The sequence below is a fragment of the Anabrus simplex genome, chromosome 7 (genome assembly GCF_040414725.1).
Source record: "Anabrus simplex isolate iqAnaSimp1 chromosome 7, ASM4041472v1, whole genome shotgun sequence".
Lineage (NCBI taxonomy): Eukaryota > Metazoa > Arthropoda > Insecta > Orthoptera > Tettigoniidae > Anabrus > Anabrus simplex.
The window spans coordinates 176,575,493-176,601,611 of NC_090271.1; the positions used below are offsets into that span (position 1 = coordinate 176,575,493).

Below are 26,119 nucleotides of genomic sequence, written 5' to 3' on the forward strand. Positions count from 1 at the left end.
AAGTTTTTGAGATATACGCATTTTAAAAATTCACCCAATTTTTCACTTATTTGCACCTCCTTTAAGTGGACTTTCCGAAAGCAAAAAATACGTGTTTATTTTTAAAGGAGATTCCATGTACCAATTTTTACGTCTGTAGCATCTTTAGTTATTGAGATATTAGTATCCTCATAAAAAGGATTCAAGCCATTTTTCACTTATTTCTACCCCCATTAAGCGGATTTTCCGAAAACAAAAAATGTTTCTTTATTTTTAAAGGGGATTCCAAATACCGATTTTCACATCTTTAGATTGTTAAATTTTTGAGATATAGATATACTCATTTTAAAAATTAACCCCCTTTTCACCCCCTTAGCGATGGAATATCCAAAAACCCTCCCTTAGTGAGCACCTACACTGTAATATAAATGTGTCTCTAAAATTACATTTCTTTATGTCCAGTAGTTTTGGCTCGATCAGTCTGTACACGTTCTTTCTTTCGCTCTTTCTTTCTTTCTTTCTTTCTTTCTTTCTTTCTTTCTTTCTTTCTTTCTTAATCTGTTTACCCTCCAGGGTTGGTTTCCGTCGGAATCAGCGAGGGATCCCACCTCTATCGCAGAGGCGGCCGTACCTTATGTGCTGAGATGCTGCAGCACATTGTACATGTCAAAATAAATTACTTTAATAAGGTTATCTAGTGCAATCGAATACAGTGCATTGAAAAAGACGTCAGTCAAAGAACAGGAAATCATTCAACTCCCCTCACAATCAGGTAAGTTGTCGTGCGTCCCTCTCCGGAGTGCTCCGGAGGCTGTGCGTATACAGCTCAGCGAGAATTCGTTAAGATTTTTGCCAGAGCGCGGTCGTTTGAATTAGCTTTAAGGGGACACGACGAAAGTGATAGTTCCGACAGTCCTAGTGTTTTCTTGGGCCTAGTAGATTTAATTTCTAGCATAGACAGTGCAGTAAAGGAGCACATTTAATCGAATACTGTAGAGTTGTCAAAGGGACCTCAAAAACCATCCAGAATGAGCTGTTGGACTGCATGTTTGAGACCTGCAGAGAAGTGATCCCAGAAGAAATACAGCAAGCAGATTTTGTTAGAGTAATGGCCGATGAAACTACCGAAATTTCAGAGCAGACGCGGTTAGTGTTGGTATTTCGGTATGAAAAAGATGGTATTCCATACGAACGATTTTGGGGCTTCTTTAAAGCAGAAGGTCAGGATGCGGATGCCCTTGCATCATGCATTTCAAGTGAAATGAACAACTTGTTTAAAAGTACACCGCACAAAATCACTGCGCAGACATACGGCGGGGCATCAGTAATGAGTGGTGGTAAAGGTGGACTGCAAGCATTACATCCACTGCTATGCACACCAGCTGAATCTGACAATGGAACATGTTGCTTCGCAGAATCAGTCGGCTAGGGTGTTCTTCGCTCACCTTTCAGCGTTCACTGTTTTCTTTTCAAGGTCACCGCAACGGATGTCTCCTTTAGAAGCAGTGACAACTCGAAGAATTTCAACAGGACCAGCGACTAGATGGAATTTTAGATTGCGCATCGTAAGTGTAGTGTACGAACAAAGTGATTCCATAAAGGAGTGTTTATTAATGATGGAGAAAACCCCATTATATAAACTTTTCCTTGAAGCAAACGGGCTTCGTCGCAGCTTAGAAGACGAGGAATTTATCTTTTGGCTATCGTTTTTTTTTTTTTTCATAAACTGATGCCACATGTGGACTTTATGTACAACCAGTTGCAGTCAAGAACAGCCGATGCTGTAAAAATAAAATATGCAGGGTCACACTTCATTCAATTGATAAACAACATAAGGAATCGGTGGAAAACATTACCAGTACTTCTGAAGGACCGTGTGCTTCAGAAAACAAGCGCAGAAAACTATCATGTCGGCGTACTGATGCCAAGGAAGTGTGCGATAGAATAACACCTGAGGCCCGTGATCGCTTCCAAACCTTGAATCACCTGGAAGCAGCAAAATTGTTAGAGTGCACCAACTCTGAACGGTTTTCTAAAACGTTTCCGGATAAAGAACTTGATGTGACCGCTCAGGCCTATAGCATGGTGGAAAAGAAAAGGGTCAGAACAGAGCTGTCGGTTCTGTACTGTAGGCCAGATTTATATAATATTGGTGGGGCAGTTCCACTTCTGCAGTTCATAATTTATAGTAATCTGGAAGGTACATTCTGCCAAATAACTAAGCTTCTGAAAATATTAGTAACAACACCCATGACAACTTCAGAGCCTGAGAGTTGTTTCTCATCACTGAAGACTATAGTGCTATTAAAACAATGTGCGTGTTCTGACAGCTCTCAGCGTGGTAGTAGGAGGTGGCAGTTACTATGGCAACCGGTACACGCCTCCCGTTTCAGCCAATCCCAGCTCGGCATGCACTCTCCCTTTTCCTACCCCCGCTGTCTGAAAGCTTCGTGAGGCGGTCGGTCCGAGTTCCACGTTGCCAATATAGTATACCGTAACACATGTGGCTGGGCTAACAATGTCTACTTTGAGAGATATCATTGTCTGTATAGTGTGTTTTTTTAAATCAACTAAATATTATAGTGCTATTGTGTTCGTGGTAATAAGTGTATCGTTATCGAGGCTGGCATTCTAGTGTAGTGTAAATTATAGTATTGTGTAGTATAGTGTAATTTTAACACCGTCTCATTTACTGAATTCAAAATGTTGCAACCCGTTCAGAGCGCCGCTAAACACCGAGGGCGACCTAGAATTCATTCACCTAGAAAAAAGGCAAGCGTAATGGAGAGGCATGGCTTCGCTATACGTGGTCAAGTTCGCGATATGGTATGTGCCTTACGGGAATATTTTGAGGCTGAAGGGAAAAATGAAGGCCCACTGATAGACGTTAACAAAGTTGTAGAAAGAACAGCAGCAGCTTTAAAATGTCTCAAGCTACAGTAATTAGAATAGGGAAAGAAAAAGAAAAGAAAGAAAAGGAGCCTTGGGAAGAAGGTGAAGGGGAAAGAGAGGGAGTGGATGTAATTGGACCATCACATGACAGGTTATCAACACTGGGCAAAACCCGACTCATTAAAGCCTATGAGGAAGGCGAATGAGGAGTTTGTCTTACGATATTTGAGCTGATAAAATTACTGCTTAGCCATCTTGGAATAATAGCAACGATATTTAATGTTTTTCTAACTCTTTCATGATCGCCGTTAATGGATATTATTTTCCGCAGAGCCTAGCGCAGAACGAGAGCTGTTGACTGTGATGTAGTAACTCATGCCGGATCATGTGGCAACACAGCGCTCCCACTCCTTTGTTCGGCGCCACGTGCTGCGAACTGTCAGAACACGCACATTGTTTTAATAGCACTATAAGTGCCCTCGCAATGCCCTCCATTGAGAAGAAGATAGTCTCCAGTATCGAGTGGTTCAACGCCAGGGTGACCGACAAATTCTGTAGCAAGAAGGAGCGACATATGGACTTCATTTATTGTCACTGAGTGAGTTTTTCTATATGTTTCTAAATATTTTTATGTTGGACCGGGGGGAGGGGAGTGGAAATGGGTTACAGCACACAACTGATTTTATGCACCAGTCACCTCTGCTCTACCGCCTCAAGGGCAGGGTCGTGGAGCATGAGACATTGGGCCGGGGGATACAACTGGGGGATGACCAGTACCTCTCCCAGGTGGCCTCACCTGCTATGCTGAACAGGAGCCTTAGTGGGAGAAGGAAAGATTGGAAGGGATAGACAAGGAAGAGGGAAGGAAGCGGCCGTGGCCTTAAGTTAGGAACCATCCCGGCATTTTCCTGGAGGAGAAGTAAGAAACCACGGAAAACAACCTCCAGGATGGCTGAGGTGGAAATCGAACCCACCTCTACTCAGTTGACCTCCTGAAGCTGAGTGAAACCCGTTCCGGCCCTCGTACCACTTATCAAGTTTCGTGGCAGAACCGAGAATCTAACCCGGGGCTCCGAGGGTGGCAGCTAATCACGCCAAACACTACACTACAGAGGCGGACCCTTTTACCATGTACCGGTAACTATGTTAATGTGTCATGCCTCGTGACCAGGTGTAACGAAGAGGGGAATCAATGCATAAAACTAGGTAACAGTGCAGTAATGAATGTCTTAACACCGAACCGGATGGCATATGTGCTCTGTTATCGTCGTATTACCAACATGTTTCCCGCAGTGTAGCATAGCGGGTTTGGTCAGGCGTTCACCTAGCAATCGCCGGAATGTGCCTGCGGCGGTTTCAATCCTGTATCGTTCAGATATTTTTGCATCGGTATGATGTTTGAATACGTAAATACAGGCCCACGTTTACCATACTCAAACAGTAGAATCACGCTGTTATTCATCTTGTGCCCTCCGCATACTCCCCTGGTTAGGGCCTGAATATTCTGTAATCTCTGCTGTCATTCGGCATGTTTTCCACAAAGGAATACTTTAACATGCTCCTCATTTATAGGTAAGCAAGACAAAAAGCGTGCGAGACAATACGTCTGTACCAGGAACGGTATCCCGATACACGACACCCGGCTGCTAGGACATTCCCCTGTGTTAAAAGACGCCTAAGGACAACAGGCGTGATTTCCAAACTAGCCATCAGTCCGCGATAGGTCCGTTACATCGGGTGAAACAGAAGAGGTCGTTCTGGTGGCAGCTCGTAATAATCCACACATCAATACAAGGGCGATTGCACGACAGGTGAACACCAGCCAGCCAGCCGTCTGGTGAATACTGCATGAACATAAATTTCACCCATACCATCTTGAGGCACACCAAGATTTCCATGAGCGGGATTTCGAAGCTCGAATGGAGTTCTGTCGGTCGCTATTAGGCACGCTGGACAATGATGCAGCATTCGTATCGCATATCTTGTTCTCGGACGAATCGCGCTTCCACAATAATGGGAACGTCAATTTCCACAACATCCACTATTGGAGTCCGGATAATCTTCACTGAGTGCGACAGGCGGCACATCAACTACGATGGGGAGTGAATGTTTAGTATGGAATCGTGGAGGTTCGCCTGATTGGGCCGTATTTTTTGAGGGCCATTGGACGGGACCACGCTACCTACACTTTCTGCGTCAGGAACTTCCACTGCTGCTGAAGAATATCCCATTGCACGATAGTTTGACGATGTGGTTGCAACAACAACAGAATGGAGCTCCGCCACATTCGGCTTTGCCCGTTCATAACCATCTGAAAGAGGAACTTCCAGGGAAATGGATAGGACGAGGAGGCCCTGTTTCTTGGCCCGCCGGATCACCGGATTTAACGTCGTTAGACTTCTTCGTGTGTGGACATTTGAAGAACGTCATTGACACTCTAAGCGCCGGAAAACCCCGACCACCTCCAGCAACTCATCACGGACGCCTGCCGAGCAATTACACCTGGAATGCTTCAGCGCGCAAGACGATCTATTGGACACCGGGCCCGAATATGGACAAACCAAAACGGTCATCACATCGAGCATTTGCTGCGATAAAACATTGTCAGGGCAGTGGTGTTCCTATTATTTCCGGTCTGTATGTGTCCGGTCTGCTAATTAATCGGCCCTTCTTAGGGCCACAAACACATTCATTCACACACAATTTGCATGAAAGTGAGTATTGAACTTACATTGCGTGCGGTACGTATTAAACAAATATTTCAAAAGTCTGTAACCTTCGCCCCAGATTCGAACCTCCCACCCAACACGCAAGCCGCTCCACCACGCCTTTACCATCTACACTACGGTTCCGTACGGCACACTCGGAAGCTTATAAAAAGAATTAGGTTTGTTGCGGTCACGATATCAATTTAGTGTTTCACCAGCGTGTCAGGTTAATATGATCTTGAAGACACACCCATGTCTTCTAGTGTTTAATACGAGTATAACATTACGACGTCCTATCATGGTGAGGCGGCAACTCGCAAGATATCCGGTTGTGTTATCTGAGCATACCGGCAGGGCAGATGTTTTCAGGACGGAATGAATATTGTGAGCTGCATAAAACTACATTGGAAAGGGCGGCTGAATCACGCTGTATATAGATGAAGTAACATATTACTGTGATAACATAATGTGTTTTAGCGACATCTACAAATTAAATTGAAGGGAGATGAACGGTATCCTGCAGAGGTGAGTAGTGAATGAAGCAACAGGCGAAGTGGTGAATTTCCTTCACAACAGACTCTGATCTACTTTGCAGCTTTATAAAACAAAACATAGACCTTGCTTGGCCCATACACATGTTGCCAGATTTTAGAATTTGCTGAATAGCTTTTACGTTACATTCAATTTTACAATTTTACAATTGCGAAAGAGGAACACTTTGACACCTGATTTCCAGAAGATCAATAAGAGACACACGCCACTTTTTTTTTCAGAGGTGGTTTTGTAAGCACTGACTTGCAAAGAAATAATTTTAGAACAATTGCCTAGATTCATTTTACTGTGTGTTAAAAGTCGAAGAAAATCACCTTAATATTAACGATTAACATACATGATGGCTTCCTCCCGGGTAAAATATTCCGGAGGTAAATTAGTCCCCCATTCGGATCTCCGGGTGGAGACTACACGAGAGGGGGCGATTATCAGGAATAGGGATACTGACATTCTGCGAGTCGGGGCGTGGAATGTTAGAAGTTTGAATCGTTGTGGTAGATTATAGAATCTAAAAAGGGAGATGGATAGACTGCAGTTAGATGTAGTTGGTATAATTGAAGTACGTTGGCAGTAAGAACAGTATTTTTGGTCAGACGACTACCGAATTATCAACACGAAATCATATATCATATATGCAGGAGTTGGTTTAATAATGAATAAGAAAATAGGGCAGCGATTAAGCTACTACGACCAGCATAGTGAAAGAATTATTTTCGTCAAGATAGACACCAAACCAATGCCCACCACAATAGTGCAGGTCTATATGCCTATTAGCTCAGCGGATGATGAGGAAATCGAAAGAACGTAAGAGATAGAAGATTTAATACAATATGTAAAAGGTGACGAGAATCTAATTATGATGGGAGACTAGAATGCAGTGGTAGGTCAACGAAGAGAAGGTAATACAGCAGGAGAATTTGAATTGGGACAAAGGAATGAAAGAGGAAGTCGGGTGGTTGAATTCTGCACTGACCATAATTTAGTCCTGGCCAATACTTGGTCCAAACACCACAAACGACGGCTGTATACGTGGACGAGACCTGGAGACACTGGAAGGTATCAAATAGACTTAATTATGATTAGGCAGAGATTCAGAAACCACGTGTTGGATAGTAAAACTTTCCCAGGAGCAGACGTGGACTCTGACCACAACTTGTTGGTCATGAAATGCCATCTGAAGCTGAAGAAACTGCAGAAAGGAAAGAATGCAAAAAGATGAGATCTTGACAAGTTGAAAGAAAAGACCGTGAGGGATTGTTTCAAGGAACATGTAGCAAAAGGACTAAATGAAAAGTCTGGAGGAAACACAATAGAGGAAGAATGCTAGAAATGAAGAGGGCAGTAAAGAATACAGGCGATTAAAGAATGAAGTGGATAGAAAGTGCAAGGTAGCTAAGGAAGAATGGCTGAAGGAGAAGTGCAAGGATGTCGAAGGTAGTACGGCCCTAGGAAAGATAGATGCTGCATACAGGAAAATCAAGGAAACCTTTGGAGAAAGGAAATCTAGGTGTATGAATATTAAGAGCTCAGATGGAAAGCCACTTCTAGGGAAAGAAGACAAAGCAGAAAGATGGCAGGAACATATCCAACAGTTGTATCAAGGTGAAGATGTAGATAATTTGGTTCTGGAACAAGAAGAGACTGTTGATGCTGATGAAATGGGAGACCCAATTTTGAGGTCAGAGTTTGACAGAGCTGTGAGCGACCTAAATAGGACCAAGGCACCTGGAATTGATGACATTCCCTCTGAATTTCTGACTGCCATAGGAGAAACCAGCATGGCAAGGTTATTCCATTTAGTGTGTAAGATGTATGAGACAGGAGTAGTCCCATCCGATTTTCGGCAGAATGTTGTTATACCTATTCCCAAGAAAGCCGGAGCTGACAGGTGTGAAAACTATCGCACTATTAGTTTAGTATCTTATGCCTGCAAAATTTTGACATGTATTATTTACAGAAGAATGGAAAGACAAATTGAAGCTGAGTTGGGAGATCAGTTTGGCTTCAGAAGAAATGTAGGAACACGTGAAGCAATCCAAACTTTACATCTGATCTTAGAGGATCGAATCAAGAAGGACAAGGCCACGTACATGGCATTCGTAGATCTAGAAAAGGCATTCGATAATGTTGATTGGACCAAGCTATTTAAGATTCTGAAGATGATTGGGATCAGATACCGAGAACGAAGAATTATCTACAATCTGTATAAAAATCAGTCTGCAGTGATAAGAATCGAGGGCTTTGAAAAAGAAGCAGAAATCCAGAAAGGAGTGAGGCAAGGCTGCAGTTTGTCCCCCCTCCTTTTCAATGTTTACATAGAACAGGCAGTAAAGGAAATCAAAGAGAAATTTTGGAAAGAGAATCACAGTCCAAGGAGAGGAAATCAAAACCTTGAGATTTGCCGATGATATTGTTATTTTATCTGAGACTGCAGAAGATCTCGAGAAGCTGCTGAATGGTATGGACGTAGTCTTGGGTAAGGAGTACAAGATGAAAATAAATAAGTCCAAAACAAAAGTAATGGAGTGCAGTCGAACGAAGGCAGGTGATGCAGGAAATATTAAATTAATAAATGAACTCTTAAAGGAAGTAGGTGAATATTGTTACTTGGGTAGTAAAATAACTAACGATGGCAGAAGTAAGGAGGACATAAAACGCACACTAGCACAAGCAAGGAAGAGCTTTCTTAAGAAAAGAAACATGCTCACTTCAAACACTGATAAAGGAATTAGAAAGATGTTTTTCAAGACCTTCCTATGGAGCACGGCATTGTATGGAAGTGAAACATGGACGATAACTAGCTCAGAAAGAAAGAGAATAGAAGCTTTTGAAATGTGGTGTTACAGAAGAATGCTGAAGGTGAGATGGATATATCAAATCACAAATGAAGAGATACTGAATCGAATTGGCGAGAGGAGATCGATTTGGCTAAATTTGACGAGAAGAAGGGATAGAATGATAGGACACGTCTTAAGACACCCAGGACTTGTTCAGCTGATTTTTGAAGGAGGTGTAGGTGATAAGAACGGTAGGAGTAGACCAAGGTATGAATATGACAAGCAGATGTAGGATGCAGTAGTTACGTAGAAATGAAAAGGTTAGCACAAGATAGGGTGGCGTGGAGAGCTGCATCAAACCAGTCTATGGACTGATGACTCAAACAACAACAACAACAACATAACAAAGTCATCAATCACCTACGGATTCTTCAAAGCTGTTTCATTTACAACTTCTCTTTGCACAGCTCAAAAAGTTGTATAAATAAACTCTGGCCGTAATTCTACTCTTATCAAATTCAAACAAGTTTTGCTCGTTTCCTTGCTCTATTATTATACAGAAAATACAGTCTGCACACGTATTTGGACCTGGAATACCTTTAAAATATTAAATGAATTTGCTGTAGCCTATTCCCGTTCGGAATAAACAGGGCGATGCAGTGAAACGTTACCATGCTATGCGGTGGACGTCGGGGGAACAGCTTGCCCGCAATTCATTGCTAGATTCACCGGTATGCTGTAGCAGCGCGAGTGGGCATTTAGTGTCATTATGGCAGCGTACATTGTTAGTTACGAGTTAGTAATAAATGAAGTTGAAAACTAGCGTAGATCTTACCTCTTATCAAAGTAGCTGTTGAAAATGGTATCCATCGTTCTCAATACTAACGTTGCATCGGTGTAAAATAATCCGCCCCCACTCTGATCACTACGCTTTAAGAATTCTCGACATAGCTCATCCTCGCTCCACTTTTACCACATCCTCATCTAACCCACAGACCGGCCACCCCCATAGAGAAGCCTGTGTTTAGGTACCCTATGCACTTTATCCACACACCATTCGCTGCCTAGTCCATCTCGTAGGCCCCTCTTACTCTTCAATATTACGGTCCCTACGACACCACATAGACAACCTTACCGTTGACAATGAAATAGCTCTATCCTTTCCAAATTGTATTATATATAACTGGTATAGATCAATTTTGTTTTTATTTTTTCACATTGAGGACTTTATTTCCTTAATAACTAATTAAAGTAATTTCATATTTGTTTGTGGCAGTAAGCCTACTAGACCTATTTATTTAAAACCTCTCATTTATTAACAATATTTATTCTTCCTCAAATGTCAGAGGTTGCCAAACTGACAAAGAATATCATACAATATACAGAGTGGAAAACAATCATTCTATTGATAATATACAGAAAAAAAGCAGCAGATAAATTGCTTTAAGTGATGTAAATTAAATGGATGGAGCGTAGAGGTGATACCTCAAGATTGCTATCGAGGCTTTCAATGTTTGTATGCCCCAGCTCACGATGGTCTCATTCGGTACACCAAAGCGTCGTAAGTAGGTGACTAGTAGTTTGGGAATGGTGCCCCTTGCACCCAGCATGAGCCCTATGTCCTCGATGTCCTCAAGGTTTTTCTTATTGAGGTAATAGGAAGTGGTTGTTTAATATATCATCTTTTCTTCTTCATCGACGTCAACGGGCTGTTGTGCATCTACTTCAAATCTGACAGTCGGGTCGAGAATGAGACCTTTTCTGTTCCCGGATTTGAAGGCGATCATGTCGATACATATTGTCCCAACGTCAAGTGCGAGGCCATGGACCTCTTCGTTTACTAGGTATCCTTTACCACGTAGCGTATCGGTCAAGGAAGACCGGATGTGATGGTGTCTGGTGTTCCGTAGGCATTCGCCCCTACTACCCTTCCTCACAGCACATGCAACGTCTCCACTACTTGCCGTAGCGCTATGCAATAAAGGAAAGATTTAGCATATAAGACAACAAGGCTTGTACAAATAGCTTTTTTAAAATAATTCCTAGTTCCAGCTGGCTAAAATGAAATAAATGTCATATTTACTCTACAAAGTGCGGGTGGGAGCTACTGTCCCTCCTCACCCCACCCCCTAACCGCCGTTACTGTTTGTAGACACGCCAAAGATGCAGTAAATGAAATCTAATAACTTATTAATTTAGACACGTGTAGACATTCAACTCGATAAAAGAGATTATTGTATGGAACAAAAACGAATACTGTTCGTCGAAATAGTGTGTAGAAGGCGTACGTCTGTTTGGAGCTTCTGTTGCATTCCGACCAGGTTGTCCAGCTTAAAATAATGTCTATGTATTCACCGTTGCTGATCACACTAGCCATTGCCGATATGCAGACAGCAAATATAGTGCGGCTGTAGCATACACCAGCCTAGAACTATGCGGACGAAAACGATGTTTACGAATGCAAGGGATGCATTCGACCGGCAGCGCTGAGTAACATGCTGCAAGTATGACTCTGTTTCTTATCTCTTCATATTCTGACGTAACCTAGTTTCCCTGTTAAAATCAGTTGGTAGACACCCCACACATCACTTATGCATGCGGGACATTTATAAGTAGAAAGTACGGCGTCCGTGAGCCACCTGGTATAGAGTAGGAAGGAACAAGGGACATAGTCCGGTGAAGTTAAGATTAATTTCAACCCTGATGGCAGATATAATTCTGAGGAATGCTGGAAATTTGAAAGTATCGAACATTTATTTGAAGGCTTAGACTGAGAAAGAAGACAGGATGCGCCTGGATATCCTTAAGCGGCACATGTGGCGGACTAGAAAGCAGGGATTGCGAGCCAAGATAGTGGGGAGGTGTCTGGTGACTTCAGGCAAAAATTGGTCCCAATCATGGTCACAGGAGGAACTGCTGAGGACGTAAAAATGTAAGGAGGAAATGAGTTGTAGAAATCGAGAGCAGGGAGACATCAGTGGGGAGAAGGAAGAGAGAAGACGGGACTGCTGTGTCAGCGGTCAGGTGGCGGGGATAGCAGAGACCTTGGTGAGTCAGAACAACCCAGGAATGAGTGGATCAACAAATAGGACACTAGACCGAAGTGAAGCGAGTATAGGTAGCGATGAGGTGATGGGAGGGAAAATGAGTCAGGGCAGTGACTCAACCTCCCCGAATAAGAGAAATGCAGAAAGAAACTTGGAAGGAAATCGGGGGTTGGATAAGGGGAGAGCGTTAAGTTTAAAAGAACTATGGGGAGGGAAAAAAGGCTTTGGCGCGGAAAAGGGGAAGGATGGGGGGGAGAAGAAAGGGAGATATGGGGAGAGGGATGAGAAAAAACCACAAGAAAGAATTACGAGAAGTACGGGGGAAGTGGTGAAACGCAGAAGTATAGAGAGGTAGGGGGAGGAAATAAATAGCTAGAAATGGTGATAGGGGTGCTGAATATTGAGCGGTTGATGGGGAAGTTAGGGAATAGGGAAATTGGGTATTTAGTGAACGATTTTGAGATAATTGCTCTAGTGGAGACGTGGTGAGGGAAAGGGGTTGAAATTTCATGGGACGGTTATAGGGTTGTCAATGTGTTAAGGAAAAAATAGGGAAGAGGGGCCGAAACCCAGGGGGGATAGTAGTTCTAATAAGAAATGAGGTAGCTGAATGGATGGAGATGTTACAGAGTAGGGTGGAGGGGGTAGTGTGGCTGAGAGTAAAAAATGGGGAAGGGGGCAGCGGAATCAATTTGTCTGGCCCTGCTTTATAACCATCCGAGTGATTCAGTTTATGCAAATAAACATTTTTGACGACCTGATTGAAGAAATAAACATAACTAAAGGGCTGTATGTAGAAGATGGGATGATTTTATTTGGGGATTGGAATGCGAGAGTGAGCAATAGGGTACCGGTGTACGGAAAAGAAGTAAAAGTGGACGGGGGGCTGCAAAGAAAGAGTAAGGTTAATGGTGTAAATAGTTATGGAGAAAGGTTATTGGAGTTATGTGCCATAGAACATTTATTTTAAATGGGTGGATGAAGGAGATAGTCTGGGAGATTTGACGTATATTACAACAAATGGAGGGAGTGTAGTGGATATAGGAATAAGCTCAGAGATAGCGTTAAGGAGAATAATAAGTTGTGAGGCGTTAGAATGTGGGTTAACGGAACATACGCCTTTTTTTTTTTTTTTTTGTTAAAAATGAAGCCATGTTTTCCAGTGTTGACTTAGTTAAATGTAACAAAGGCTTTTCAGTCTGTCAAACACATAGCAAATACAATGTAAATTAAAACACTATAAACATATCTGTAAAACACACATTAACATACAAAGAATGACATGTTTCGTTCTACAAGAACATCCTCAAATTCTATCAAATCACTTAAAAATAAGCTTATATGTGTACAGTATTGTTTACGTAGCGTAAACTTGTCAATGATAGAGAGATTAGTGATAATATGAAACAGTAATGACAAAAAATAAAATATATACAATTATTAATATAATGAAAAACTTTCGTATTTATCTAGACTGCCGATGTTAAGTCTGTTGTCACCAAACATTAATGTTTGTCTCTGTTGTATTTGTAGTATATCAGCTGCAGTCTTGATTTGCAGTATGGGGCTGTCCTCATTTTTCCTCATGAAGATTTTCCCGTTCTTGGTCCAAGCGAATAGTTGACACATTTGAAAAGCAAATATAAAATGCAACTTATGTACTATGTTGTTAAAATTTCGCGCACGCCTTCCCCGTTTCATGGAAATATCTGTAGAGGTGACACTGCTGCTTTGTCTCCAAATTCCTGCATTCCAGTTAGCTTTCTTCCATGGCCGACAACGGCCAACTCTCCGTTCTGCAGCGCGCCAAAACAGTTATCTTTTATTGCGAATCAAAATGTGTTACGGCGACACAAAAAAATTTCGTGCTGTATTTCAGACTAGGTGGGCACCAGCAAGGAACACCACCCTTCGCTTATACAGAAACTTTTGAAGGACAAGGCAGTGTGAAGGAAGAAAAGCGACAACGTGCACCAACAGTTCAGTCTCCTGAAGGTCGCCATGCAGCGCAGCCCAAACAAGTCAACACGGGGGGCTGCAAGAGAGAGTGAAATATCACCCAATTCAGTTCAAAGAATGTTACCCGGGTACCTTCAATTGTACCCGTACGAAATGTCTGTGCTACACAAGCTAACAGCTCTTCACAGGCAGAAGAGTTAGCAGTACACCTTATGAACTCAAGATAAAGATGAAATACTGTTTAACACTTGGTTCTCTGATGAAGCCTGTGAATTCTTTTTATGGGGCTATTTGAAAAAACTTTTCTCTTCAAGACCACAAAGCCGCATGGAAATGTGTGCTCGGTTTGTGCAGCTCTCCAGTGAAATTCATAAAGACATGCGCCGCAAAGTCGTCAGAAACATGCGTACTGGTCTCGAAGAGGTTATCCGCCGAAGTGAAGGCCACATTGAACATGTGATATTGTGAAATGTATTTCCAGGTTCCAAGCTGCCTGTGTCTAAAATTGCATTAGTGTTCTGTGAAAAATAAAGTTGTTATTCTAAAATTAAATGTGTCAACTATTCGTGCGCCACCCTGTAGTTCGTGGAGTGTTTCGTACTTCTGGCTAGCCAATATAGATTTTGGTTCTGTTTTGTTAGATGTTCATTTAAATATACAGTTGTATCCCCACTGATTTTAATATCTGCACAGAGAAGTTCCCCATGTTTTTTTTTTTTTTTTTTTTTTGTCTACGATCACGTGTTTTGTTTTACACGAATAGAATTTAGCAATTATGAGAGGAATCTTCTTCCTTCCACCCTTATCTGTAGCCGCTGCGAATCGGTGGCAATATTCAATGTCCCAGTCAGGTTGAATTTCCACTCCAACTGCACCTGCAACTTGAGTTACTATGTCATACATATTCTCATCCTTAGAGACAGATATGCCGGCGATTTCTAAATTATAATTCTTAGAATACTGTTCAAGATCATTGATTTGATCACTTCGCTGGTTAAATGGTCTATGCACTTTTTCAGTTCACTGTTTTGCTGTAGCAGTTCGTCAAATATTTTGGACTGAAACTCCAGTGAGCTGCAGACATCTTTCAGGATTTGCTGCATGTTGTTCACAGCTTCACATAGGCTTGTATTGTCCGCTTTGACTTTATTCTGCTGAAAAGTGTAGCGATTTAGCAGAAGTAGGATTATGTTTGCATTGTTTACAATGCCACAAAATTTCCTGGATTTGACAGTATTGCCTTGAAAACAGCATCTGAAACACGCGCACAGTTTAAATGGAACGTTTCACTGCACTTCCCGTCACACTGTACATAATTTTCTTTCTCTCTGAGCGACACTTTGCAGGAACTGCACAACATTGCTGGTATTGCGCGCCATGATGATGGGCTCGTCACACGCGTGTACACGTAGACAGACTTCCTGTAATTGTAACGTCTCCAAAATATTACACTGGTAGCAACGCTTTACCTATCAGATCTTCAAGTATCTCTCAGTCAAAGCAACCTCATTCAAAACCGGAGCTATCGGACTGGTTATGGAGCGGCTGATACGAAAGTTAGCGAACTTTCGCGTTCATCCACGTTGATGAATAACAATCTTCAGCCTATACTTCCCGACTGTACCCTAGGTGTGCAAGCCACTTGTTACAACACTTCCAACCAACTTCAACCGTCTTTACCGATATAGTCAGTTTCCCAGGTTGCACAATGTTGACCAATCTACACCACAATACCATGTGTACAGATTCTTACCCCAACAGAAATTTATACATATATATATAAGGATATACATGTTGAATATTCCCTAACCACAATACTTCTTATAATATTATGTTCCTACATCTTAACTTAACAAAATCACATGATTTTCATTTCAATCCTGTTGTATAAGTCCACTATATTACTATTGATGAAAACTTTGCATGCATTGTAATTGCATCACTATTTTTTCTGTTTCCATATTTTCTTACTTTATGTAGGCCTATCTGGAATGCTGTACGGTATAAAACGTGTAGAAATTATTGCATAGTATTCATTGTTTGTGTTCATTTGTCTTAGTATGAGGGAATCCCTCATATGTAACCGACAGTATGACCATTTTGTAGTGACCACTTCCATGTTAAATTAGGTTTCAAGGTAAAGCAATAGAGTGTAGGCTACCATCTAGAAATCCAAATTAGAGCCGATTTTTTTTTTTTAGACATATATAGGAAATACGTTATAAATCCCCTGACTTGAAGACTAAATAACAGATTGAGAAAAATGTGATGGTGATGAAGTGATTATCACCTCCTTTCAAAATTTATCATAGGAAAAAGGCACAGAGTTCCAAATCTTCCAGAATGGCTCATCCAAAGAATGAGAAAGGCTATGAAAGGCAAAAAGCAGAATTACCTCCTGCTCTCACAAACTTAATACTGGTACGTCCAAGTTTAAGGAGAAAAAAACATTGGCCAAGGGAGGTGGAATAGGAGGAATAATTTGAAAAAGCTAGGTATTTATTAGGAAATTTTTCATAGTAGAACAAACTCCACCTTTGTACAGGGATCACTTCTATAGGGAACATACAGTGCATCAAGCCAACTGTCTATTTTGAAGTCAGCTCGATCCAACAGCAAAAACTTGACTATTGTTCAAAACAAAGGTCAGTCTATAGTCATCTGTTTACTATACTGGAGTGTTTGGGTTGTTGGTTGTAAAGCAATTCCGAACTTCTTCATGACTGTTTGTAAAAGATTGGACATTCCAAGACAAACTATTAAAAGCTATAGCAGAAAATCATTGGCCCTTCTTTGTAATAATTTGTATAGTGGTTTAAGATAGCCCATAATCTACAGCTGTTGATAACATTTACTTTCTTTTTAAAAATTATGAGTTTTTATTCTTTAAACATCTCTCTCTACTGCTGTGTTTTAAGCAAGATAATAGTTTCTTTTTTTTATTTGAGTAGTTTAAAAATTTACTCAAAATTGATTTTGGCAAATTGAAGAACCTAAGTTTTTTTTTTTTTTTTTTATCTACTGCTTTGTATGCTAAGAATTTCTTCTTTTTCTGTTGATAGTGTTGAGCTTTCTCTTCAGGGCAGCCTTAAAAATTAAGGAAGTAAATAAAATCCATTAATTCTCGCAGAAATAAAGACAAGTCCTCATTCTAATATCACTTATTGTGTTTTGCTTCACAGATGGATAATAACATATGCAATATTAACAGCTTTTTTTTAAATCAACTGCTTTGTATGCTAAGAATTTCTTCTTTTTCTGTTGACAGTGTTGAGCTTTATCTTCAGGGCAGCCTTAAAAATTAAGGAAGTAAATAAAATCCATTGATTCTCGCAGAAATAAAGAAAAGTCCTCATTCTAATATCACTTATTGTGTTTTCCTTCACAGATGGATAATAACAACATATGCAATATTCAAGGTTCACCATTCAATGGTATGCCAAGACTCCGTGTGCTCAGTTTACGTAATAACCGCATGACAACTCTACGTGAACCCGCATTTCAAAAGTTACGCAGTAATGTGGCTGTATTGGACGTGGCAGGCAACCCACTGTCATGTTCCTGTTCCATGCTGTGGCTTCAGGCATGGCTCCGTGATGTTAGTGACGAAGCTGAAGTTGGGCCACGCTGTGCTGATGGTTCACTGCTCAAGGAAATGCGTCTCTCGCGACAGGAGTGTAAAGACAGAAGTACAACAGAACCTGTTCAGCCTGCAGGCTGCGAGACGGATGCAGGAAATTCAGGTAAGTGGTTGAAATCAATATGTTATGACCGAGTCAAATGTATGGTTACTTTAAGACGACTGATTTTGGCTCAGTCAACCAAGAGACCAACTAGTTTCAGTCAAACATCTACACATTAATAGCTAATTCCATATTATATCTTGTGGTTTAGGTAGAATAGCAGATGCACTTTGTCTTAGGCACACAGTATACAAAACCGGATAACAATAAAAAAATTTACTTCACCTAATTTATTATTTAGTCAACATGGACACTTAAATAAAGGACATAATTTATGTAACAACAAACTCTGTATTATGTACTGTATATTGAAAAAAAATGTTATAACAAGGAAGAGATAGGAGATTATAAAGTGTACTTGACGGGTGTTAAAAAGGGAAGGACAGAGTGTGGAGTAGGACTGTTCATTAGGAATACTATTGCACACAACATAGTTTCTGTTAGGCATGTAAATGAGCGAATGATGTGGGTAGATTTGGCAATTGAAGGAATTAGGATGAGAATTGTCTCAGTGTATTCTACTTTTTTTTTTTTTTTTTTTTTTTTGTAAGTCGCTTCACGTCGCACTGACACAGTTAGGTCTTGTGGCGACGATGGGACAGGAGAAGGCTAGAAGTGGGAAGGAAGCAGCCGTGGCCTTATTTAAGGTACAGCCCCAGCATTTGCCTGGTGTGAAAATGGGAAACCATGGAAAACCATCTTCAGGACTGCCGACAGTGGGGCTCGAACCCACTATCTCCCGAATACTGGATACTGGCCGCACTTAAGCGACTGCAGCTATCGAGCTTGGTGTATTCACCATTTGAGGGTGCAGATGAGGATGAAGTTGACAAGTTTTATGAGGCATTGAGTGACATCATAGTCAGGGTCAACAGCAAGGATATACCGGGCGAGTTGGCCGTGCGTGTAGAGGCGCGCGGCTGTGAGCTTGCATCCGGGAGATAGTAGGTTCGAATCCCACTATCGGCAGCCCTGAAAATGGTTTTCCGTGGTTTCCCATTTTCACACCAGGCAAATGCTGGGGCTGTACCTTAATTAAGGCCACGGCCGCTTCCTTCCAACTCCTAGGCTTTTCCTATCCCATCGTCGCCATAAGACCTATCTGTGTCGGTGCGACGTAAAGCCCTTAGCAAAAAAAAAAAAAAAAAAAAAAAAAAAAAAAAAAAAAAAAAAAAAAAAAAAAAAAAAAAACAAAACAGCAAGGATAGAATAGTGCTCATGGGCAATTTCAATGCGAGAGTTGGGAATAGAACTGAAGGGTATGAGAAGGTGATGGGTAGATGTGGGGAAAATATGGAAGCTAATACGAATGGGAAGTGTTTACTGAATTCTGTGCCAGTGTGGGATTGGCAGTTACAATATTCTTCTAACATAATTGATATTCACTGCTACACATGGGAAAGTAGGGGCACTAGATCCATAATAGACTATATGATAACAGACTTTGAATTCAAGAAATCTGTCAGGAATATGTGGGTATTCTGGGGATTTTTTGATGATACAGACCAGTGATATCTAGTAGAGTAAGTATGTACTGTATCTCTAGGCCTAGGATAGAGAAAGTGAAATCTATCTGTAGATGGAGAAGGGTAGAAAATCTCCAGAGTAAGGAAATTAGACAGAAGTACAGGGATATGATTAGAAAAAGTTCCAAACAGTAGACAGACAGTAAGCAGGTTCAGGATATAGAAAGAGAATGGGTGGCATACAGGGTTGCTGTAGTAGAAACAGCAAGAGAATATCTAGGAACAACTGTGTGTAAGGATGGAAAAAAGCAAACCTCTTGGTGGAATGATAAAGTGAGAGCAGCTTGTAAACGTAAAAAGAAGGCATATCAGCAATGACTCCAAAAAGGGACTAATGCAGATAAGGAATTGTATTACGGGAACAATTTTCACACAAGACTGTATCAAGTGTCTAGGATGTCTCTTCCCAATTAAGCAGCAGCCTAAAACTATGAAACAGCTAAATATTGTACTCTTGTCAGTTCCTTGACGTTACATGAGACCCAAAGTCAAGACGCTAACAGTTTCATTCACAACGTTTTTGACCAGTCTACCTACAACAATCGGCTTTTGAATCTCCACTTGTGCACGACAACACATTTAAATATTAATCGTGGGTCAAACAAGCTCCAGTTTTAATATCACCCCTTCTCAAGAAAAAAGAAGATCCGTTTCATTTTATTCTTAGTTTTGAACATTTTAAGTTAACCAGAACTGCCAAGTTAAATCACATTCAATTTAAATTTATATTTTCAATCTTGACCAACCTACAATCAGTTCAAATCTCCACTTATTGTTGACGACACATCCTGTCACCAGACACGATACGTCAAGTACTTAATATGATATAGGGGTCACATAAACCCCGATATGCAATCCTCTTCACCGAAAAGAAGATCCATTTTAGTTTTGGACATTTTCCATATTAGATAGATTAGGACCAAAAAACTTTACTGTATTGACTTATGTTTGTATATATTGTATATAATGTATATGTTGTATATAGTGTATATATTAGTATGTTTATATTGGTTTAAAAGGTCCCAAACCTTGACCTAAAGGTTGTTTACAGGCTGAAGATGCCCAAAATAATGGGTGAAACATGTACCTGACCAAATAAGTCTACATAAAATCATGTAGATAATAACCACATTAAACGTGGAAAGTATTGAATAGGTGGTTTTTTATTTAATTATCCTTGATATCTATGCCTAAGGAATTGTATGTCGAGGAAATAAACAGAGTGAACAAATAGTTGTCGATTTCCAAGAAGTCGTGGGAAGATTTTGGTAATAACTTGGAAAGGCTTAGGTCAAGTAGCAGAGAAACCTTTCCGGATAGTAATAAAGAAGTTTAGGAAGGGAGAGAAAAAGGAAATGAAGAGTGTTTTGGGTAAATCAGGTGAACTAATAATAGATCCCAGGGAATCATTGGAGAGGTTGAAGGAATATTTTTAAAATCTTTTCAACATAAAAGGGTATCTGCCTTGTGATGTTGCAAATAACCAAGCTCATGGGGAGGAGGACAATGATGTTTGTGAAATCACACTTGATGAAGTGGAAAGGATGGTAAATAAACTCCATTTCATAAAGCAGCAGGAATAGATGAAATTACATACGAAATGGTGAAGTATAGTGGGAAGGCAGGGATAAAATGGCTTCATCGAGCAATAAGATTAGCACAGAGTGTTAGTAAGGTACCTTCAGATTGGACAAAAACAGTAATTGCACCTATCTATAAGCAAGGGAACAGGAAGGATTGCAACAACTATCAAGGTATCTCACTAATCACTATACCAGTCAAAGTGTTCACTAGAATCTTTGAAGGGAGGTTATGATCAATGGTTGAGAGAAAGCTGGATGAAAGTTAGTGTGTTTTCAGACCACAGAGGGGCTGTCAGGATCAGATTTTCAGTATGCGACAGGAAATTGAAAAATGCTATGAGAAGAACAGACGGTTATATTTACGGTATGTTTTGTAGATCTAGAGAAGGCATATGACAGAGTACCGGGGGAAAAGATGTTTGCAATACTGGAGGACTGACTATGGGATTAAGGGTAGATTATTAAAATTAATCAAAGGCATTTATGTTGACAATTGGACTGCAGTGAGAATTGATGGTAGAATGAGTTCTGCTTCAAGGTACTTACAGGGGTTAGACAAGGCTGTAATCTTTCAACTTTATTGTCCATAGTTTACATGGATCTTCTGCTGAAAGGTATTAAGTAGCAGGGAAGGATTCAGTTAGGTGAAAATGTAGTAAGCAGTCTAGCCTATGCTGATGACCTGGACTTAATGGCATGTTGTGCCGAAAACCTGGAGTCTAGTATCTTGGAACTTGAAAATAGGTGCAATGAGTATGGTATGAAAATTAACATCTCTTAATAGTAAGTGAGATTCAAGGTGCAATAAAGCTAATGGAGTGACCTCGCAGTTGCGATCAACGGTATTGTATAAGAAGGAAGTCAGCTCCCAGACTAAACTATCTTTACAATGTTTTCAGACCAACTTTGCTTTATGGGAGTGACAGTTGGGTGGACTCAGGGTATCTTATTCATAAGTTAGAAGTAACGGACATGAAAGCAGTGAGCTGGACATGAAAGCTGGTACAAACAGGTGGGAACAATGGCAGGATAGTACTCGGAATGAGGAACTAAAGGCATGTTCGCCTTTCCCCATCTCTACATACAGTCGTTCCTAGACATTCCCTTCAGTGACCTACAACAGAGCGAGGACAACATATCTCACTCCCTCCAAGAATGCACTGAGAAGACGGATCATGATTTCGCGAGAGCTACCAAACATTTCCGATGAACATCAAAGTATATAACAAGCGCTCAAGTTATAGGAGAATGATCGGTGTTGGTTGAAGGTTCCTCTCATAGTAGAAGGTAAACTGCAACTCTAACCAATAGGTCTAGCTATAATGTATACCAATTAAGCGTCAAGATGAATGGTGATGGTAAAATACTATCAATCTCAAGTAGAAGCTCGGGTACTGTTTATGCTGACAATAAGGGAATGCAAGACATAATGTCAAAATTCTGAGTTGAAAGTAAGATTAAATCGTGAGAGTTTATAGTAGCAGAGAAAAAGGAAAAACAGTTACAAGCTCTGCTTGGACTAAATTCAGAGAAATCAGGGATAATAATACTTTAACTCTTTCGCTGCGGAAGTCGACTTTTGTCGACTTACTTCCCTATAGCATTCGCTGCGGTAATCGACTTTTGTCGACTTGGTACTTTCCTGCTATAATTTCCGCGCGCTTCTTCAATAAAGCCCATTTAATAATACAAAATCTATAGTCATGTATTCACTATGTACTGAGCATTGTTTGAAAACTTTGCCGCCAATACTGGACCTATGTTTATTTGTTATACACTGACTGACAGAGCAAATGCAACACCAAGAAGGAGTGGTTCGAAAGGGATGAACGTTGGGGAAAAAACAGAGACGGCACGGACGAATAATTGATGTTTATTTCAAACCGATATGCAGGTTACACAATGCGCACGGCATCGACTCAGTAGGATGTAGGACCACCGCGAGCGGCGATGCACGCAGAAACACGTCGAGGTACAGAGTCAATAAGAGTGCGGATGGTGTCCTGAGGGATGGTTCTCCATTCTCTGTCAACCATTTGTCACAGCTGGTCGTCCGTACGAGGCTGGGGCAGAGTTTGCAAACGGCATCCAATGAGATCCCACACGTGTTCGATTGGTGAGAGATCCGGAGAGTACGCTGGCCACGGAAGCATCTGTACACCTCGTAGAGCCTGTTGGGAGATGCGAGCAGTGTGTGGGCGGGCATTATCCTGCTGAAACAGAGCATTGGGCAGCCCCTGAAGGTACGGGAGTGCCACCGGCCGCAGCACATGCTGCACGTAGCGGTGGGCATTTAACGTGCCTTGAATACGCACTAGAGGTGACGTGGAATCATACGCAATAGCGCCCCAAACCATGATTCCGCGTTGTCTAGCGGTAGGGCGCTCCACAGTTACTGCCGGATTTGACCTTTCTCCACGCCGACGCCACACTCGTCTGCGGTGACTATCACTGACAGAACAGAAGCGTGACTCATCGGAGAACACGACGTTCCGCCATTCCCTCATCCAAGTCGCTCTAGCCCGGCACCATGCCAGGCATGCACGTCTATGCTGTGGAGTCAATGGTAGTCTTCTGAGCGGACGCCGGGAGTGCAGGCCTCCTTCAACCAATCGACGGGAAATTGTTCTGGTCGATATTGGAACAGCCAGGGTGTTTTGCACATGCTGATGAATGGCGGTTGACGTGGCGTGCGGGGCTGCCACCGCTTGGCGGTGGATGCGCCGATCCTCGCGTGCTGACGTCACTCGGGCTGCGCCTGGACCCCTCGCACGTGCCACATGTCCCTGCGCCAACCATCTTCGCCACAGGTGCTGCACCGTGGACACATCCCTATGGGTATCGGCTGCGATTTGACGAAGCGACCAACCTGCCCTTCTCAGCCCGATCACCATACCCCTCGTAAAGTCGTCTGTCTGCTGGAAATGCCTCCGTTGACGGCGGCTTGGCATTCTTAGTTATGCACGTGTCCTGTGGCACACGACAACACGTTCTACAATGACTGTCGGCTGAGAAATCACGGTACGAAGTGGGCCATTCGCCAACGCCGTGTCCCATTTATCGTTTGCTACTTGCGCAGCACAGCGGCGCATTTCACATCATGAGCATACCTCAGTGATGTCAGTCTACCCTGCAATTGGCATAAAGTTCTGACCACTCCTTCTTGGTGTTGCATTTGCTCTGTCAGTCAGTGTATTTCACCCGCCTGCCAGCCAACATCCCTGTCAGCTGTCTGGCCGATAGCAGGCTACACCCAGCAGCTATGAGCGCGCGGAACAACATTAGTAGTGGAAGTGAAGAAATCTTTTAGTGGCCGATTCTGATTCAGACTGTTCGGTAAATTTGGACAATGAAACAAGTGATGGTATGCATAGTGATTGTTCGGAAGAAAGTGCCAACGAGGAAGATCTTCATTTTTTATCGGTCTTGCGGGATATTAGTGATGACATTGAAACTGCACTAATGAAAGAATATTGTACAATAAGCTTTAAAAGAGGGCAATTAATACTCCTGACTTCAGATACTCTGTCATAATGGGACTTCTACGAGAGTATCAGCGCAGTCCGCCAGCGAAACGAGGAAGAACTTCCGATTACATACCACAAGCGCGCCTGACGGAGAGGCACTTTCTTGGGGAGCAGCAGGACAAGAGTCACGAACATAACTGTGTTGCTTGTTCCATATTACCAGAAAAATGTTCAAAGAATATAAAAGGACTGTGCAAGAGAAAACAGACAGTATTTTTTGTAAGAACTGCCCAGGACAGCCTGCAATTTGTCCAGTTCCATGTATCACAGTAATGAGTGTTTCAAGGTCAAATGTCACTGCTAGTTTGCCAAAGTTGGGTTAAAAACGGTGCAATGGTGTTGAATGTCACTGACCTTGAAAAAAAATTAAGTTTCAGTTCATTTGGAAAATACGAAAAAAAAAATTACATTTTTCTGTAAGTGTTCTGTTTAAAAATAGCGCAGCCAAAGAGTTAAAATATATGGGATTTGTCCAGTGCCTCTCATATAAAACAAATATATTTTTAGAAGACAGCTTGGCCATCTGTTCTAGAAAAGACACTTGTGTTCTCAATTGAGCTTTAGTGCAAATAAAGTTCATGTAATGCCTGCGATGAAAGACATTTTTTAAAATGCTTGCATTGAAGTAAGTGCTGTGGATAGAAGACCATTTAATATCTTCAACAGACCACAATTCACAAACTTCATTCAGAAAGCTATTGATTTTGGAGCAAAATAAGGTAATGTTAATGCTGTAGACCATTTTAGTGACATTACAACAATATCACACAACTGTAAGGCCCGAGCTGTCATGATTGAGGAGGAAATAATGCCAAAAATATTAAAAATGGCAACAACAACAAAAAAGGTGTTATACATACTACTATTGATTTGTGGATATAAAATTATCATAAAGAATACAATTCTGGCTCTAATAGTTCAGTACCTTATATAGTTTTTCTAATAGAAGTACCGTATATTTTCTGCTGTATCCAGGAGATGGCATTAATAAAAATACAAGGAAAGCATTAGCAGTGAATAAAAGAAAACTTTGGTTGATCAGTTGGAAACCGACGTGATGCTTCACAAAGAATAACATCAAACAATACTGTCATTACAACTTCCATATTGATTTTTTAACACATAATACTGCTACATGAAAATAAAGAGAATTACTGTAAATAAATAAATAAATAAATAAATAAATAAATAAATAAATAAATACAACTATATATTTTATGCTCAGCTGCTTCTGTTGGCTTGTACTGCACTTTTATATAATACATAACACTGTTTCAAAAGAGACTGTATTTATGGTACATTTTACACGTATCATAAAGTTTGAAAGTGAGCAGTCCCTTACACCGATCGATTGGGCACTGCCGAGTAAGCAAAGGCCACAACCAAACGTGAGCGATTACACACGAGACAGTTCAGAAAAAAAACCTTCAATATCCTTACGCATCACTTTCTTGCGTCTCTCCAGTTCCCTTGCTCTTTCTACTACAGCACCTCTGTATGACACCCATTTTTTTCCTATATCCTGAACCTGCTTACTGTCTTGTTTTGAACTTTTCATTAATCATATCCGTGTACTTCCAAATTTCCTCATTCTGACAATTTTCTACCCTTTTTCGTCTGCAGACAGATTTCACTTTCCCTATCCTAGATCACTACAGATCAGGTAGTGGTCTGCATCATCAAAAAATCACTGGACCGAGCTCGATTGCTGCAGTCGCGTAAGTGCGGCCAGTATCCAGTATTCGGGAGATAATGGGTTCGAACCCCACTGTCGACAGCCCTGAAGATGGTTTTCCGTCGTTTCCCATTTTCACACCAGGCAAACG

At 41.3% G+C, this 26,119-nt stretch overlaps 1 protein-coding gene across 1 annotated transcript in view; it reads left to right on the top strand.

Moving 5' to 3' along the window:
* Positions 1–26,119, top strand: part of atk (artichoke) — a 65,418-nt gene that overhangs the window by 29,429 nt on the left and 9,870 nt on the right. Inside the window, exon 6 of the mRNA XM_067151970.2 lies at positions 17,303–17,657. Coding sequence (XP_067008071.2) covers positions 17,303–17,657 — 355 coding nt within the window. The remainder of the gene's footprint in view (positions 1–17,302; positions 17,658–26,119) is intronic.